The 17365-nt window shown below is 37.8% G+C and overlaps 1 protein-coding gene across 2 annotated transcripts; it reads right to left on the reverse strand.

The window, feature by feature from the left end:
• Positions 1 to 1355: 1355 nt before the first annotated feature.
• On the reverse strand, positions 1356 to 17047 carry LOC112456587. Of its 2 annotated transcripts, none has more exons than XM_025019238.1 (3): positions 16579 to 17047; positions 4676 to 4882; positions 1356 to 2875 (listed from the first exon to the last, which is right to left on the reverse strand). In XM_025019238.1, exons 1-3 carry the CDS (start codon positions 16661 to 16663, stop codon positions 2514 to 2516), a joined length of 654 nt encoding a protein of 217 aa, XP_024875006.1. In that variant the 5' UTR covers positions 16664 to 17047; the 3' UTR covers positions 1356 to 2513. The 2 variants fall into 2 exon arrangements, with proteins under 2 accessions (XP_024875006.1, XP_024875007.1); XM_025019239.1 differs by having other exon boundaries at positions 1356 to 2857; positions 16579 to 17046.
• Positions 17048 to 17365: the final 318 nt, after the last annotated feature.

Genomic DNA, 17365 nt, shown 5'->3' on the forward strand with positions numbered 1-17365 from the left:
TACAGCATTCTAACACACATGCCTCTCTCTCACACATACCTATATCTACTTACTATATCCTGCGAGAGTTCGAAAGACTAAACTGTAAGAGTATCTGCAGCAGATATTGCACATTTTAGAATTTAACTTTTATCCTCCGATAATAATTAGGCCTCATTCTATTTCAACGAATGCAAAGTGTGCAGGAAAAAAAGAAGTGTCAAATCAACACTAATATACTTATATATACGCAAGAATATATAATCTTCTTATAAAAATTTTAATTTCTTATTTTCACTTTTTTTCTCAATTGAACTATATAAAATTTCGTTTAATTATATAAATAATTTCATTCAAGCAAGTTTCCTTCGTTTAACGCAATATAATCTCATTTCGAGATTATATATATTGTTGCGTATATACAAGTATATCAGTGTTGATTTGACACTTCTTTTTTTGTATGTGATATAAACGGTTCGATTTTTATATATATGTTACTGCAGTTTTATATTTAATTATGATTTTATATACGCAAAACTCTACAACAGTCGCTCTCTATAGATTCTGTGAAAAGTCCTCTCTTGATTTTTTGCTTTTTTTTCTTTTTATTATAAGCATAATGAAATATCATCTTGTCTCCGGCGTCAGGTCGAGATTTCGTTACACGTTCAGTCGCGTTTATTTCGGTGTATCGGCGTAAACGACGCGCGATCAATTTGACTTGAATATCTTCCAGTCCGGAGGGTTACATGGCACACATTCGATCGGGTTTCGCCGAGGATTCGTTATAACGAAATCATTCGCCGATATTCGCCGACGTTTCCGCGTGTTTACAGAATCTGATTTTGCGTCAAGAGCGTATTCTCCGACGGTGAGGAGTCTCTGCGTGCGGAAACTCCGTCGTGAATGCGACGTTAATTAACGTATAATTGATCGCCGGCGGTTCGCTGCTCACGCGAGGAGCTACGATGTCCTCCTTCGTCCTTATCGCTTAGCCGCACTCGCGCACAGCTCTGTTCCGCGGCAAACACTCGCTCTCGCTCTTATCATTTTAAATTATTTTCGCGGCCTCGTTTGCGGGGAGACACTTTTCATGGCAGTCGATTTGTAATCTACACTAATCGTCCCTAATTGACGGAGTCGATAGGCGATTGGGGCCAATCGCATGTGACGATATCACGTGTAAAGTTTTCTTAATTCGTATATAATGCTACATCTCGCATGAATACGCCAACGATAGTCGACGAATCGATGACGATATCATCGCGATTGTGGCGAGAAATAATACGGAAATTTCTCAAAGTCGTCGTGTACGTGTGTTGTGTGTTGTGTGTGTGTGTGTGTGTGTGCGTGTAGGTCCACTGACATTTGTTTTTAAAGACGCAGTTATTTTTAAAGTATATATAAAAAAAGAAACGTCGATAATATTTAAAAATCTGAATTTAAAAACTAAACCGTGGTTATTCCGTCTCGGAATGGCAGTGACTGACTGAATCGTTTTTATTCCATTTATACATATGTATATATGTATATCCTGAAATGTTGTGTGTTCTACCGTTAATTTGCCTATCAAACTACATCTCTTAACACCGTGCATGCGAGACGATCAACATTCTCGCAAACGCATTGACGATTACATTTTCACCGCACGATTCGATTCGCCACTTTCCGCAGGCCGACTAAATTAATTATCGCTCTGCAATTATGTAACATATTCTGAAGTTCATATTATTCATCAGCTCAAGGAATTCAAGAAACGTGTCTTTTCTCGTAAGACCCGTTCCATCTTCTTTTCGTTAACTTTTTATAACTTGTCTGTGGAGAATGTTCGAGTCTTCGAATTTGATCATATACCTAAATATATCATCTATAAGTGTCACATCTCAATTTATTACTCCTGCAATAAAGTCTTCCGCACAAGTATAATTGACTAAGATCTTTTTAATATCGTTAGTCGTCGTTCTTTCCTCTCGTTGATTCCAGGAAACTGTTGTAATAATTTTTCCAAAATCTGGAATCTCATGTGAGAATGCGAAAAATTGATTGAATTTCCCGGAATAACAAAATTAAATTCTACCTAGAATTATATTGAAGCGCCGATCGAAGTAATCTTCTCTATAGTCGTAATCTTTCTTGAGATCAACGAGTAGGATGACGATTTCTCGTACAATTCCTTCTCAGAATTCCTTCCAAGAAAAACATCAGAATTTCAACAGAAATACGGGAAATTTATTTGATTCGGAATGACATCAATGCCTTGATGAATGCTGTCAACAGCATCAAAAGTGAGTTAATTTTTCAGCTACAACGAAAACACACACGTAGTCACTTCTGTCACTATACTCGAACAATTGCAATGACGGTGTTCAACTGCGCTTCTCTCGATCTCTCGAGCAGTCCTCTTCAACGTCGAACTTATCGACGATTTTGATGAAGGGATCGCGACACTGCTTCTCCGCGATCGACCATCGACTGTCATTAGTGTTGAATCGGGCACTGTGATCCTCGCCAAGAGGACGCCTTTTCAAGGCCTTCTACGCTGGCGCCTGCACCACCTGTGGCCTGTGGATCGGCACCGAGATCACGTAGATGTCCAACTTCTCGCCGGACGTCTTGTCGACGATCTCGCCGTAGTTGACGGAATCGTAAGAAGGCGGAGCGAACAAGTGATAAGGCGGCGGCGGGGTCTCTGTAATTCCGGTTGTGTTTATTGCATCGGCACGTTGTGCGTAGGGCACCGTCATAGGTCGACTGCCTCGTCGGCAACACCATTCGGAGCAGCTGACGATGAGGAAGAACGCCACCAAGCCGCCGAACGAGCCGATGTACCAGACTATCGACCACGGATCCAACGGGTTCTGCAGGTCGCTGCCGTTGACTACAACAAAATGGGGACCTGTGAGCGAGGAGCTCGTTAATAATCAGAAATGTCTTGATTTCGCGAACTACGCTCATGCGATGAAATCACGGGGATGCAAGAATGGCATTCATGTAATGCCACAACAGAATGGTGTACTCATGTAGAAATTATAAAAAAATTAAGAAATGTATACTCTCTACATTTGTATGTGTGAATGGTATATCATTTCGAATATTGGAGGATTTAAGGATTATTGAGAAGTTTCGTGAATCGGAAATTTTGCAACGGAAATGAATTACGAGATATTTTTGACATATTGTTTCCGCGAAATCAAAGCGGTAATAAGAAATATCCTGAGTTGTGAAAAGTGTTAAGAGTCGTTTTCACTTGCGATCCACGTTACTCTTTTGTTGTCTACCATAGAAATGTGAGTCGAATCTAAAATTAGCTCGACGCTTCGCTGCTAAAGTATTAAGGAAATACCAATAGCATCATTATCTATTTTTCAAAACATATTAGATTTGCAAATATTGTTTGTCACCATACGCAGCGTGTTTCGTTATTCTATCGAAGAAACTGGTAGGTGGTAATAATAAAAAAATTGATTTCAAATTAACTTGACACTTTGCCGTTAAAGTATTAATGGAATGTCAAGAACATTTATTATTTATTTTGCAAATTTACATATTAGATTTGAAAATACTGTTTGTCATAGCGTAGCGTGTTTTTGTTACTCTATATGCATCGAAGAAACTAGCAGGTGGTAATATAAAAAACTGATTTCATATTCGCGCGATAGGATCAGATGCATATTTTGCACTCTTGGCTCTCTCGCGATATTATTGTCGCGTGGAAAGTTTCAAAAATTACACTCTTTTTCTCCCGATCAATGACGTGTACGCGCGGAACCGACATTCTCGATCGCTATTAACGCGTGGTGTGTACAATGCGAACTCAGAAAGACGATGCAAATGAAGATGGAACTACTACAGATTTGCATAAATCCTTGGCGCGTGCGGCGAGAATTGTTGTCTGCAGGTGTGATTTTAACAGGATGCGCGCGAACTTGAGAGCTCATGTTTCGAATCTCGTTTCGTATCACTTTATTCAGCTAACGATAAGCGCGATAAGATTCTTTATATAATACTGCTAATAATGTAGCTAGATATTTCAAAAATTACATCACACACACATTTTCGGTTATTCTTTACATCTTTTATTACATTATGTCAGTTTCTACTATTGAAAGTTCTATTCTACTGGCATTTTATGGTTCTGATAAACAAAGTCATATCTCTCGAGATCGTTCGTACCGAGGTTCGTACGGAGAATTAGATTAGCGCCGAGTTATAAAACAAAATATTACGTTGTGCCTCACAACAGATAAATTTGAATTTGACAATTTGTCACAGGAAAATATTACCGAGGTCAAGAATGTAGCGCGATAATGATGGAGCAAAGTAACATTTCGTAGTGATAATTTTCGTCATCACCGATGTACGTAAATATTCAACGAAACGCTGAAGGTCACTTGATTAATGAATAATTATGCTATTTTAGTGATTTTTGACCTTCAAACTTGATATTAATGTAAAACGAATGACAGAAACGAATGTAAACAGAACGAATGTAAAGTGAATATATCGTTACGTTTTTCTGTGCATTTGGCATCGAAATATGTACCGAAATATTATATTCAAAGGAGAGACGCACGAAAACGTGATCTCGAATTGCAACAGGAAACACGCGATGATCCATGATGACACGAGGATGGTGCGCGATGCTATTGCTATGAAGTCACTCTCGTGTACTAGTAAACATGATTCATGTTCTTACCGCTCTCTTCCGTGTCTCTTTCTTTCTCCGCGCTCTCCTCCTTCCCCTCGAATGCAATCACGTAGACCGTCCCGCCGCCGTCGACGTCGTCGTCGTTGTCGTTGGATTTCGAGTCGACCGATTGACGATTGTCGTTTGCGCCCTGAGTCGCTTTATTGCTCTCCATTCGTCTCTCAGCACCGATGCTGTAACTCGACACCGAGTGAGCTACGACAAATTGTGATTACTTAATTAATTGCACTTAACTCTATGCGCGTGAAAATGCATACATGTTATTCTCTCTGAGATCGTTTGCGCTTATCTCACCTTTTTATTACAAATATACTTATAAACGTAATAAATCTAGTATTTAGTTATATGTATAACTACATCACTATTTTCGATATTTAATAATTAATTATTCTAAACGTCGAATCTAATTGAAATATGATTATTACAATCCGATATTAAAACAGTAATATTTTATTTAAGTTACGTATCTGTTAATAATCTCTCTTTTTTTCTATTTCTTTCTCTCTTGGTTTGTTTTTCTTCGTTCTAAAAGAATTTTCGAGTGTCGAAATGCAGTATTTGTCGTTATTTGCTGATGTGGCCTGGCACATCATATTCTCGAAGATGCAACTGCAATCTTGCGACATATATCGTGCAAAATCTCGGGGCTAAACGTGTTAACACCGAATAAACAACTCCGCCTGTCGCTCGTTAACCTGTATTGAGGTACTTCACGTGCCGTTTGTTGCAATAGGCGTGAAGTCGATGCACATTGCACGTCGAATGGTCGAAGACGACGCCGTCGCCGCAGCCGGCGCCAGTCTTGCTCCGTCTTGTTAGCGAATGCGTATTTTTATCGGATACGAATAAGTGGGAGAACTGACTCGCGCAAACAGATATACGTAATAATTAATAACAGGTCACCGATGCCGCTGCCTACATTGTTTGAAAAGTTGCCTCAGAGACCTTAGAGTAACGAACATTTATACGTTAGCGATTTTGTAGACAAGAACTTCTCATAGCTGCTGCTTCCTTAAATGTCAGAAACGCGTATATACAGTCCGATGATCGAACGAATTCGATTGACATAATAAAGTTCTTCAATCTCCAAGCAATCTTCCAAATGGTCCCTCCTCTTAAGTAACGAGATTAGTACGTACGGCTAGCATGTTCGAAAGCTATTTCTACCTATCGCTGTATAAATAATTAATTTCGCTCGGCAACTTAAATCCGTTCTTGAGATGTTAGTCATGTTAGTATTAACTATCGTGAGGTAGTTTCAATTATGAACAGCTCGGAAGAGGTTTCGCGAGTTCATAATCGATGATTATGCATTACAAAGTTTTATCTTACTTGTATTATACAATAATAGCACCTACTTTGATATATAAGAAGGTAATTGTGAATAAAAAGACGGTTAATAAATAATTAATATCTAGTTATTTATTAACCATCTTTTTATTAATATTATATTTAATATTATAATTAATATTTTTGATAATATTATATTTTTATTAATTTTATTAATATTATAATTAATAATTTTGGTTTTTGGTAACTTGATTTATGTTTACATCGATGGTCAAATATTTCTGTTGCCGTTATTCCTTTAATAAATAAATAAATAAAACAATTCCCCTCGTTTTTCTATTGAATTGTACATATGACGAACATTTTATCGCCGCTCTGTGCTATTTTTAGCTTATTGTTAGGCGTTGCAAAGTGGTGAAGCGTAAAATCGATCGAAGCTCGGGTCTTCCTTTTCAAAGAGAAAGAGGGAGAGAGAGAGAGAGAGAGAGAAAGAAAGAATGCCGATATTGTTACTACAATTTCTTAAAGTGAGGCGTGGCTGATGTCTATCAGTTCTTCCAGAATCTCACGTCTCTACCCTGACACGATTATCCACTACTTAGCAACATCGTTGCCCGACCAGATTTCGCTTCGGTTTTATGGACAAAGTTACTTACGTGTAAGAACGTGTAACGAACCACGCTTAACGTTGCTCTCGCGTTAAGTGCAAATCCAATCTAATATGCTAATTTACTATAATTTTCTAATAGGCTATGAATACATTTTAGCAGATTGGAACATGTGTTAATTTCATTGTACAGACATTTAAACTTCATTAAAAAGCCAATATATCGGGTTTATTAAATATTCAGGATGAAAAATACCATTCCAATAAATAATTTGTAATTTAAAATTTAAATATTTCTTTTTATAAATAAGATACTGGATATAGAGATAGCGCATTAAATAAGAATTTTATGAGGGCAGGTTGATTGCTTCTCAGGTAAATATCATTTTTACGTTTATATAAAAAATTTGACATATTTTCAAAGACACACAAAAGAGATGCTCGATTTACGATACTGGCGGAAATGATTCTCTGACATTATTTTCCGTCTGTTGATCCGTATAAGTCGTTATTGAAGGTCGCTCATATAATTAAAGAAGTCACGAGAGAAAAAGGGGGAGGGGGAGAGAGAGAGAGAGAGAGAGAGAGAGAGAGAGAGAGAGAGAGAAGGACGCATCATGACATTGTATATGCACATTGTACACGTGTTTATGAGCGATATTCATTATTTCTCATTACTTGTCAGAATCCGAGTTGCGAAGCCTACGTTTCGTAGATCACGTACGCTTTTCCGTTAAAGAGAAACAATTACGAAATTTCAACCGGTAGAGACACAAGGGGCAATTTAAGTCGTGACAAATGAAAATCTCGCGATTTTTATAGGACGCGTGCGGTTGACGTAACCGCTAGTAATAAAACAGCTAAACATGTGAGAGATCTCGAATACTCTGTCTCTGCTCGCGATTTTCAATCGTCGAGACGTCGCAAGCGCATTATAGTCCATACGCCAGGTCGATTGAGCATTTTTATCGAGGTTGATGGCTTAAGTTAATGTTTTTTTATGTTTTTTGGGTCGCAGAACAAGAATTTGTAAATAGTTTTTTCGTAAGTCGATGCAATAAAAAGTTATTAACAATTTATTTGTTTAAATTGCCCTAGCAATCAAACTATACATCCTATAAAAAAATGAACTCGAGAAAATTTGTTCCTCTTTTCACGACGAACAAAATGGCGTTTGAATTTTTCTAAAATCTTGATTATTGACGGAAATATGTCAATTTTTAGGTAATTACTGCTTATGCGTCGCGGAGTACCCTAGGCGTGCGCGCTCGCGCTCAATTGTACCACAAGACAAATTTAGACAAGTTCGGAGTTTCAATTGTTTTAACGATACAATTGAGCGCGAGCGCGCACGCCTAGGGTAGTACTTCGCGACGCGTAGGCAGTAATTACCTAAAAATTGACATATTTCCGTCAATAATCAAGATTTTGGAAAAATTCAAACGCCATTTTGTTCGTCGTGAAAAGAGGAACAAATTTTCTCCAGTTTATTTTTTTTATAGGATGTATAGTTTGATCGCTAGGGCAATTAAACAAATAAATTGTTAATAACTTTTTATTGCATTGACTTACGAAAAAACTATTTACAGATTCTTGTTCTACGACCCAAAAAACATAAAAAAAACGTTAAATTAAGCCATCAACCTCGATAGAAATGCTCAATCGATTTGGCGTATGAATACTACATAATGGCAAACGGTATCATTAGCGTCGTTACGATATTATGCGATGGGCGTCGTGTTTACGTAACGGCTCTCTCTCTCTCTCTCTCTCTCTCTCTCTCTCTCTCTCTCTCTCTCTCTCATTCTCTTTCTTATTGTTATTGTTAGTCGTAATCGCGCGAGACACGTTCCAAGCGATCAATGTTTAAATGTTCAAACACAGAGTAGTCGGCTACGCTCAAAATGTAAATCTTTCGCCTATGCATGACCAATGACCGATGAAGCTCGCAAGGTTACGCGTTCCGTATATTTACGACGTGAAGTTATATTTTGAGCACACGTTCACTTTGATCGCATCACGTGCTGGAACTCGATCTCTGTCTGTCGATACTTGATGGCGTCGTCGATCGTCTTTGTCTGCTAGAACGATAATTATATGATTCTTATCTGCTAATTTGTGGTGTATAGATACGAAATACAGTACGTCCCGAGAAAGAGACGCAATCGAAATGAGACACTGCGACATTGTTACTTATATCTGACAAAGTGCTTAAAGCTCGTTAACTCCACTCTGTATGCTTCTTGTTTTATTCTTGACATGTATACTCTAAATGGGGTTCAAGACCGGTTTCGCACTTATTTGTGTTTATCCTTGAAGATAATATCCGTCACTATAAATGTGTATAGAAGATTTTATTTTTGGTACGATATGCTGGATTTTATTTCATACACATGAAATAGAGAGAAAGTAAATAATCACTATAAATGTATGTGTGTGTCACACGTTGATACTGCCGCGACATATTTATTGCATTATTGTTAAAAGCATCGTATATATACCTATAGGACACTTCACGTCGTTTCGCACTGACTAAACTCCTCGCACAAACTTTTGAACTTCGTAACGGAAGTCTGCTTAAAGTCTTCGCGTTCAAGCATCTCCTCGTGAAAACGACTCCTTCTGTCGCGCGGATGTTTGTAAAGTTTCACCTGACGCAAGTATAACCGTAGTACATCGTGGTTACGGAGACATCGGGTTGATCGAAATATTTGCGAAACTCCCGGCAGCAACGAAATCGAGATAAATCGCCGACGGTAGAGCGACGAGTAATATTTCATGATATCTTCCGGATAAGTCTCGTGAAGATTACAGGAATAAAGCACGATAAGAAAAAAGAATGTTTTACATTGCAGTTTCATTAACATATTAACCGTAAATTACATCTTGCGGTAGCCCAGAAATTAAATTTGTTTTACGACATTCTTATATCTTCGATCAATTTTTTTCTTTCTTTTTTAAGATCAGGTTAATTATAAGCTGTTTTCCGCAATATTTGAATTAAATTTTTTGAGATTATTTTTTTCTTTTCTTTTAATTCTTTTTTTCGTTGTAAAATCGGTCTTTTGATTAAAAGGTTTAGAAGGTACGAAGGCGATAAATATTATAAGACTCGCAGCGGTTGGGTATCATATCTTTTTTTTTTCATCTCTCATAAAATATATGTATATGTATATCGTGTGTGATGAAATATTCCTTATGCTATGTGCGTGCGTTATCGTAACGTGGAAAGATACATGCGTGTAAACAGCTTACGCGGGGTTTGATATGATATATTTTAATGATCGTATAAATCCGACTCACTGATGATTTTTCAATTCATGAAATTGCCGTTAGACGCACGCATTTGTTCAACGATCACAGTATAATTCGCTAGTGTTTATTACTGTAATTGTTCTTTTTCAAACCGGTGCAAAAATTCACCTTTAAAATATCAAAGTTTAACGAAAACCTTTAAAATATCAAAGTTTAACGAAATGCGAATACAAACTGATCCTAGCGTTGACTTCAACAAGAAATTCAAAGCTGAATTCTGGAAATATAAACGTTTATAGCTTGTCTCGTTTATTAATAATAATATATAGCTTCCTGTGTAAATTCTACCTGCTGGTGTGAATGCAAGTCAAGTTAAAATATCTTGTATATCTATATTGCCACCGTTATTTATGCAATTTAACTTGTCATTTTTTACATTTTCGTCAGATATTGTCGTCAATGCTCATATCTGAAGTATATGAAATTTTGCAAATTATCGTCGACAAATACGAACGTTTACAGTATTTTTGCTAGGTGCCGTATGTACTTTGCTTCGTTTATTGTGCCATAACGAAGGAAAAAATTTGTAAGGCAAGCAGTATCTTATCTGAGTCGTATTTTAATGGTTATTTCGTATATGCTTATGCGGTATATTTTGAATATTTGAACGACAATAGGAAATACAATACCTCATTCCTTTTTACATTGTGCAGATAACGTTTTTAAACTGAAGTTTCTTAGAAGCAATAAGATTTCTATATTTATAACAACTATCGGATAAAAGCGGCGATCTAAAGTACGAAGACTTGCATACGCATCTCATGTATTTTAACGGTACATATAAGTAATGTAAAATAATTACAGGTGATACACGTGGTTGCCATGTAACTCGCGCCGTACACTCGCGACAGCGGCGCAACGATTCCGGTCGTTGGTGTTGACAAAAATTATCATCGCATCCGGATGTTTGTCGCGTTTTTCATGGAATTAATCGCGCGCGAGTGAGTATCGGGAATGCATATTCAAATATCGTGCAATTGTCAAAGAATACTGATTATTTCATCCGTTCAAAATCGCGCATTTGAAAACAAATATGTGAAGAAAGTGTCAGGAGTATGCTATTTTCAAGTTTTGAGCCAGTATTTATCACGTTAATTGGAATGTTTATAATTAGAGCTAATTGTTTCGAGCAATATGCACGCGCGTGTGTTTAGGCAAAAAAGTTATTAGCCGAAGACTATCGTTGATAAAGTAACCGCATGATGACGTGTTACTGGATAAACAAATTGTTCATTACAGACAATTGTAAAGCTATCGCTTAAGATTTGTATTCTTATTTCAAAAAGTATTAAAGGCACGCAAAAGGTTTTTATTTGTAACGGTCGAAGATGACTCGCAGAGCGCAATATAAAATTTCGAATTAAATATATTTGGTGGCGTTACAAATTAAAAATACTAATTAATCGTGTTATCAGAATTTATTAATGACGACTCTTATTAATAGGATTAAACACGCAAATAGATTCCTAGAAACCTCGATCGCAATTAATTATTTTATTAAACGACAAGTAAATGATATTGGTCCAATTAACTACGAACGTGCATGTACAATCATTCTGTGCGTCTCTCAAAGCTGCTTTAGTTTCGATGGCACCATCGTGATAACATTGTTTGCTCTATCAACAATTATAACCGTCGCTTTTACGTAACCACTGAATAATTGGAATCGGCGCTTTGACAATCGGCCATCTGTGCGTATATTGCCGTGTTAAAATGCGATATATCATTAATACACTTACTCGCGTGAGAAGGGTAGAAAAAGGAAAGGAAAAACAAGTAGAAATAGAGTCGCGTGTTCAGGTGCCTTGCATAATTGTTCTCTAATATTAGGTAATCAAATCAGTCGGTGATGGTGTAAACAAGTGATGTAATCATCGAGATACGTCGGTCGGAAAACAGACCGACCACGAAATCGTACCGACGCCGTACCGCGAAGTACGGAACGAAATTTGGACTTTTTTTTTATTCCTCTACAGCAACCTTCGCGATATCGGAAACCGCTCGACTCGGTCTTACAGCCTTCGAGAGTATCGCTCGCGTTCAAGTTTGCCGTTTTGTAAGTACACTCTGAGCTTCTCTGCTTGCTCGTCTCGTTCGCATTAACTCACGCTCTTGCCGGCCTGCTCCATTTTTGAATACTTCACGTCTTTGTCTCGTCAAGAGGCTGAGTCTAGCTGAAACTGAGATGAGCTCTTGATATTGAGTAATTGTTAACGTCATTGTTCCAAATTTAGTTCCTCTTAAGATACATACAATCAGTAAAGTAGATGTGTCTGTTATGTGTGATGTCACCACGATCGACATTATATCGATACTCAGAAATCAGGGAATTCCTTTTCTGGTGATATTGTTATCTTGTGTTTTTACGTTAGATAAATTAAATTGGAACACAAAAGTATATTATATTTCTATATTTAGATATAGAAAAATTGTGTTGTTTTATTTTGTATTTCACGTTTGCCACTGATAGGAATAAAGCTAAGTTGCTCGTGCGAGGGCGGACCTTCATTACATTCACGATTCACCAGCAGAAAAGTTTTCGCAGTATAGCCAATAAAATGTCACGCTGAGCGCTGCTTCGTGATTCTACTTAATGACTCGATTGCGGTAGTTTTCCGAAATAGACGTAGAAGCGCTCTTAATTGTATCTGAAGAGCACAATTGTATCCAGAGAATCGCGAAATTATCCGGAACTTTATCCGCCTAGGAAGTTTTCGTACTCCGTAACTGTACTTTTGTGACCAAGCCCCCCCGTGAACCTTCTTGGCATCGCTTCAAGTTCCGTGATCACTGTGTATTATTATCGGAAGTATTGTTAGGCAGGTTTAAGAGGGTACCGAGAGCATTGTCATTGAACACATACAGCGAGTGTCATTCTCTCAAGAGAGACTATCGGACTTTGTCTTTTTCTTCTCTCTCTACCACCTTCTCCCCTCTCTCTCTCTTTCTCTTTCTATTTAATTTAGGTATAGTTTTAAAGTGAAGTCCTTTGCTGAAGTATTTAAAAGTCAAGTGTGTGTAAGAGACTTCATGTGATGTCATACGCGAGCGACGCATACAACTTTAGCGGATATTGTATAAATCGCAATATCGAAATCTAGCTCTTCGACCAACGCCGCGTCTGTAACGCATACGTTAAATGCCGCCATTTACACTAATTGCGTATCAATGTCAAAATGATAAAAATATCCGGTTACGGTTATATTGGGCCAACAAAGAATTACGCAAAAATTCTGTATGACATAGCCCATTTTTAACGTTTTTAATCCACGAGCATATTACCGCGATGCTAACTTTAATAATAAATTTCTTGTTAAGTTCAGGGCTAATTTTTCCTTCGGGACAAAGTAACGAGAAAATTCGTGGCCTTAAGTCTACCTGAATGTAGGAAGTTTCATCGTAATTGTATGCTAAGGATCCACAGGATGTATTCGAGGCTATAGAGATAGATGTAACGGTTTCCCAGTAACGCTTTTGTACTTCTATATTTAGTACCGTGAACGTTATGTGTGTGATTGTACGTACATACGTTAGTACATCCGCTAACTGGCGTTTAAACTTTAAACGGGTTATCCGACTGGTTGGATAAAGATTTGAAAGACATTCAGCATGGCTTAAATATGTTTACGATATCTATATTAGAAAGTTCCGAGTTAACCTTTTACTACACATACACATGGTAAAATTGCACATGACATTAATTAATGCGAACATGCAATATTTTTAACAGAATTTATTTCCATTATTCATATTCATTTAATTATACTATTAAAAGACGCACTGCTAATTCTTGTAGCGTTAATAATAATGTAAAACATGTTACATTTTAAAAACGTTTGAGAAATTTTGTTACGATCGATTTTTTTATAAAAATCGTCGCGGCAAAAACGGTCGCATTCTCCAGATAGGTATTTGAAGTATAGATTATTCAAGAATTCGGGTATCGAAAAAGCCGTCACATCGACATTGCTCAGACACTAGTGAATTATTACGACGTATTCTCATTAATAAAGTAACGTTTTATTACAAACGCCGCACTTGATTTTGACGCTTTGCTTGAAATCTAAATTTTCATGGAGAAAATTTTGATCACCGAATAAAATCATGATGTGATATTATTAAATGAATGTTTTCGTTCTAACTCCAGAGTATATTCCAGAGTATTACTCTGGAAAGTTGTTCTATTTATACAAAAATTTATCGGGTTTGTTTTAGCTTAATAATGCTTATATATATTTCAAACATCAAATAATTATCAAGTGTGACATTTTTAGTCATGTGGCATTGTCTATTGCCGATGTATCGGTCAGATAAAAACGAAGTGGAGCGAAGGCAGCAGAGGGTCAAGTGTCTGGTTCAACCGCTTTATATCACGGTTATTGATTATCCGAGATATTTCTCGTTTAAGAATGCGCCGAAGGGGGAAGAGGGGAGAAAGAAGGAGGGCACAAGTTGCGGGAGAACGATCGAAACTTTGGTGCCGATCGAACTTTCGTATTATACGATCTGGAAACGGATCAAGCCCGTCTGATTCCGGCAGGCAACACAGTTCAAGCGAAATTCTCGTTGACTACGAGAGCGCACGCGAGATAAATCTGTCATTCACACAACGGGAGTATGCAAAATCTGTGCGCGTCAGAGTATACACGGTGCAATCGCAGATTTAACCGCGAGCGTCACGATAAGAATTCTTTCGAGAACCGCCTCCTGTGCGATTAATGCTTTTCCTGGCGCGTTTGTGCGACCTTCGAATGCGAATTCGATGCGAGCTGTTTCGATAAGGACATCATGCAAAAGAAATAAAAGAAGCGTTAATCGAATTGCGCTTATTGAGATTTACGGAAGAACTACGTTCTTTTACGTTCTTTTTTCTTCAGAGATCTGTCTGTCGGATCGTGTTTATAGTCGTATTGAGAAATCTAATAATTTTAAGGAGAGATCTTGAAAACAAAAATCGAATAAAATATCGTTTTGATTGCAGTGCACGAAGTTTTACAAATTGAAAGAAAATACCGTTTGTGTATTTATTGTCGTCATAATGTAGTATATTAGTTTTATAATTAAATTTAAATATTTTTATAATTTTTTAATCTTAATATCAATAACACAGATTCCATATAAAAAATTGAAATAATGTGAATCTTAGAGTGTCCTTTAATTTTAAAATTTAATGAGTTTTTATTTTTAGATTATTGTGTACTTTACGCGTAATATCAAGAGTGATATTATGATTGACATAATTCTTGGAGAATTACCCATCTTCCTTGATAGAAGGAACTTGGCTATGCATTATATATGCATTAATACTTGTCTAAGATATGTGCTAATTGACTATGAAAAATTAAGATCGGACACGAGACGGATTAGACTCGGGTTAATTAATAACGTTACTCTGCAAACTGAAGGGTTTAATCGAATTACCGAAATCTCATAATTACGTATTGATTACTTCGTACTTCGAATAATATAACGTTATCTATATTCGGAGCTGGATCGATCGAAATGCGGTCCAACGAACCAGACTTCTTCGAGCGTGATGATAAAACCTTCTACGAGGTCTTCTCCCTTTTTTTTTGTTATCTTCCATAGTGTTTGGTGCACACGGGTTATAGTGGTCATTTCTTTGTGTTCTGGTAATTTAATACTCCATGGTTCGAGTGCAATATTCGAACAGTTTCAACGCGGAAACGACGCTAGATTTAATCCTAAATAGTTTAAGTAAGGGTTTAAGCAAGTCCATATGACCTATGAGAGTATTGGATTCTGTGAAATATCTGACACACTTAATATTTTTTCGTAAAACTAGCTATTTCACACTAATGCTTTTTCTTTTAAAATATATATGTATAGAAAAGTCCCCTATTACGAGATAGGCCCTTAATATGCGATAGCGAGGTTTCTGCTAAACTAATAGGTTCTATCTGTTGGTTTCATCATGAATTATTGCCCTTAGAGTAAAAACCTATTTAGTGGAAAATTAATTATTAGATCGTGCGTGCACTCGCTTACTACAGTTTTTAATTCTGCACATAAACTTTCGGCAATCACGCAAAATAAATGTGGTATCTCATAATAGGGGACTTTCCTCTATATTATTATTTATTTATATAATTCTATTAATTCTGAAAATTGGATAGAAATTAATCCAATATTTTTCTATGAAAAAGTATTTTTATTATTTTGTATTGTCTCTCTTGGGACAGTCGTGGCCAGTGCGACCGTACGAGAGCGTAATTTCACGACATTTGTTTTTAAAGACAGCGAAACATTTAAATAGTGCGTTTACGGTTAATTTCAAACAAAATACATGTGGCGCTGCGCGAATAAGTCATTTACGGTTTCAACAATTTAAACGCGATCACGCGATTAATAGGCAATTCACGTACGTACTAGTGTCGATTTGAAACAGGCCATCACCAAAAGCGATCAAAGATCTTGCAAAATTGATCCGTGCCTTTGATGGATATATATTAGAAAGCTAGAAACGCGCGATGTATTCACCATCCTGCCACAATTCTTATCATTAACGCTTAAATTCACTGAAAGTGACGTAGCCTCCGGCAAGAAAAACTTATATCTACATTCTACAATGAATCACGAGATCTCGCTTCGTACCGTCGATTCCGAGATACACCGTCACGAGATAAGCGCGCTGTAAAACTCCGTCAAAAACGCGTACCTGGTATGGGAGCATTGAGGAAGGCCTGGTTGCTCGCCACGAGGAACGAGACGATGACGAAGAGGCACCACGCGAGAACGATCATCCTGTATCGGAGTGAGATCTCTGAGCAGCACCCGATATGCTCCGTTCAATCGACTTGTTGAACCGCTCGGCTGAGCTGATCCGTGCACCACGTTGACGTTCACGCGTGTACGCGATCGTTGCTTGCGGAGCTAACGTGCGAGCGAAATTCGCGCGACGTTATTTATCGTACACACGCGACAAACGCGGAAGTAAAAAAAAGCGAAAAAAGAAAAGAAAGAAAAAGGGCACGGTTTTTCGTTCGAAAAGCGAACGAACACGCTTTTCCACTCTTTCTCTCATGTACTCTCACGGCGAGGCGCGCCGCGCGGACGACTCGGCTTCGCCGAGACTTCTCTCCGACCGGTTAGCCAGCAGTGAACTGCTCGTGTTCCTACCTCGAGTATCGTAATATACATAAAGTCGCCAGATAAGCCACGGCTGACACCCCACCACCACGGACGCGCCTCGTCGTGGGACGGCCCGTTTCTGCTCGCTCTCTGGTGCGCGCCGCTAAGGAGAGCTTGAAATCCTCGCCTCTCGAGTCTCGACGCGAGGCACAGCGTGGTTTCGTTCGTCTTTCCTGTCCCCTCCCCCCCCTGCTGTGGGACGATAGGTGTCACGACGCTTGTAATTCTTCATTGTGAGCATTTAATATTCTTCACTGTAATTACAATTAGCGTTCCTCGCACCCTCGTTGATTAGTGCGCTCCAATTAACGATA

This window comes from Temnothorax curvispinosus, unplaced genomic scaffold, assembly GCF_003070985.1.
Source record: "Temnothorax curvispinosus isolate PA1 unplaced genomic scaffold, ASM307098v1 QBEX01006981.1, whole genome shotgun sequence".
Taxonomy (NCBI): domain Eukaryota; kingdom Metazoa; phylum Arthropoda; class Insecta; order Hymenoptera; family Formicidae; genus Temnothorax; species Temnothorax curvispinosus.

Excerpts from the sequence above, each read along its gene's own strand:
- LOC112456587 (XM_025019238.1), bottom strand. The coding sequence starts at position 16,663 with ATGATCGTTCTCGCGTGGTGCCTCTTCGTCATCGTCTCGTTCCTCGTG. Across the intron at positions 4,883-16,578 it reads CCTCAATGCTCCCATACCAG|CTCACTCGGTGTCGAGTTAC; the intron begins GTACGCGTTTTT and ends AATTTGTCGTAG. Across the intron at positions 2,876-4,675 it reads AAGAGACACGGAAGAGAGCG|GTCCCCATTTTGTTGTAGTC; the intron begins GTAAGAACATGA and ends CCTCGCTCACAG.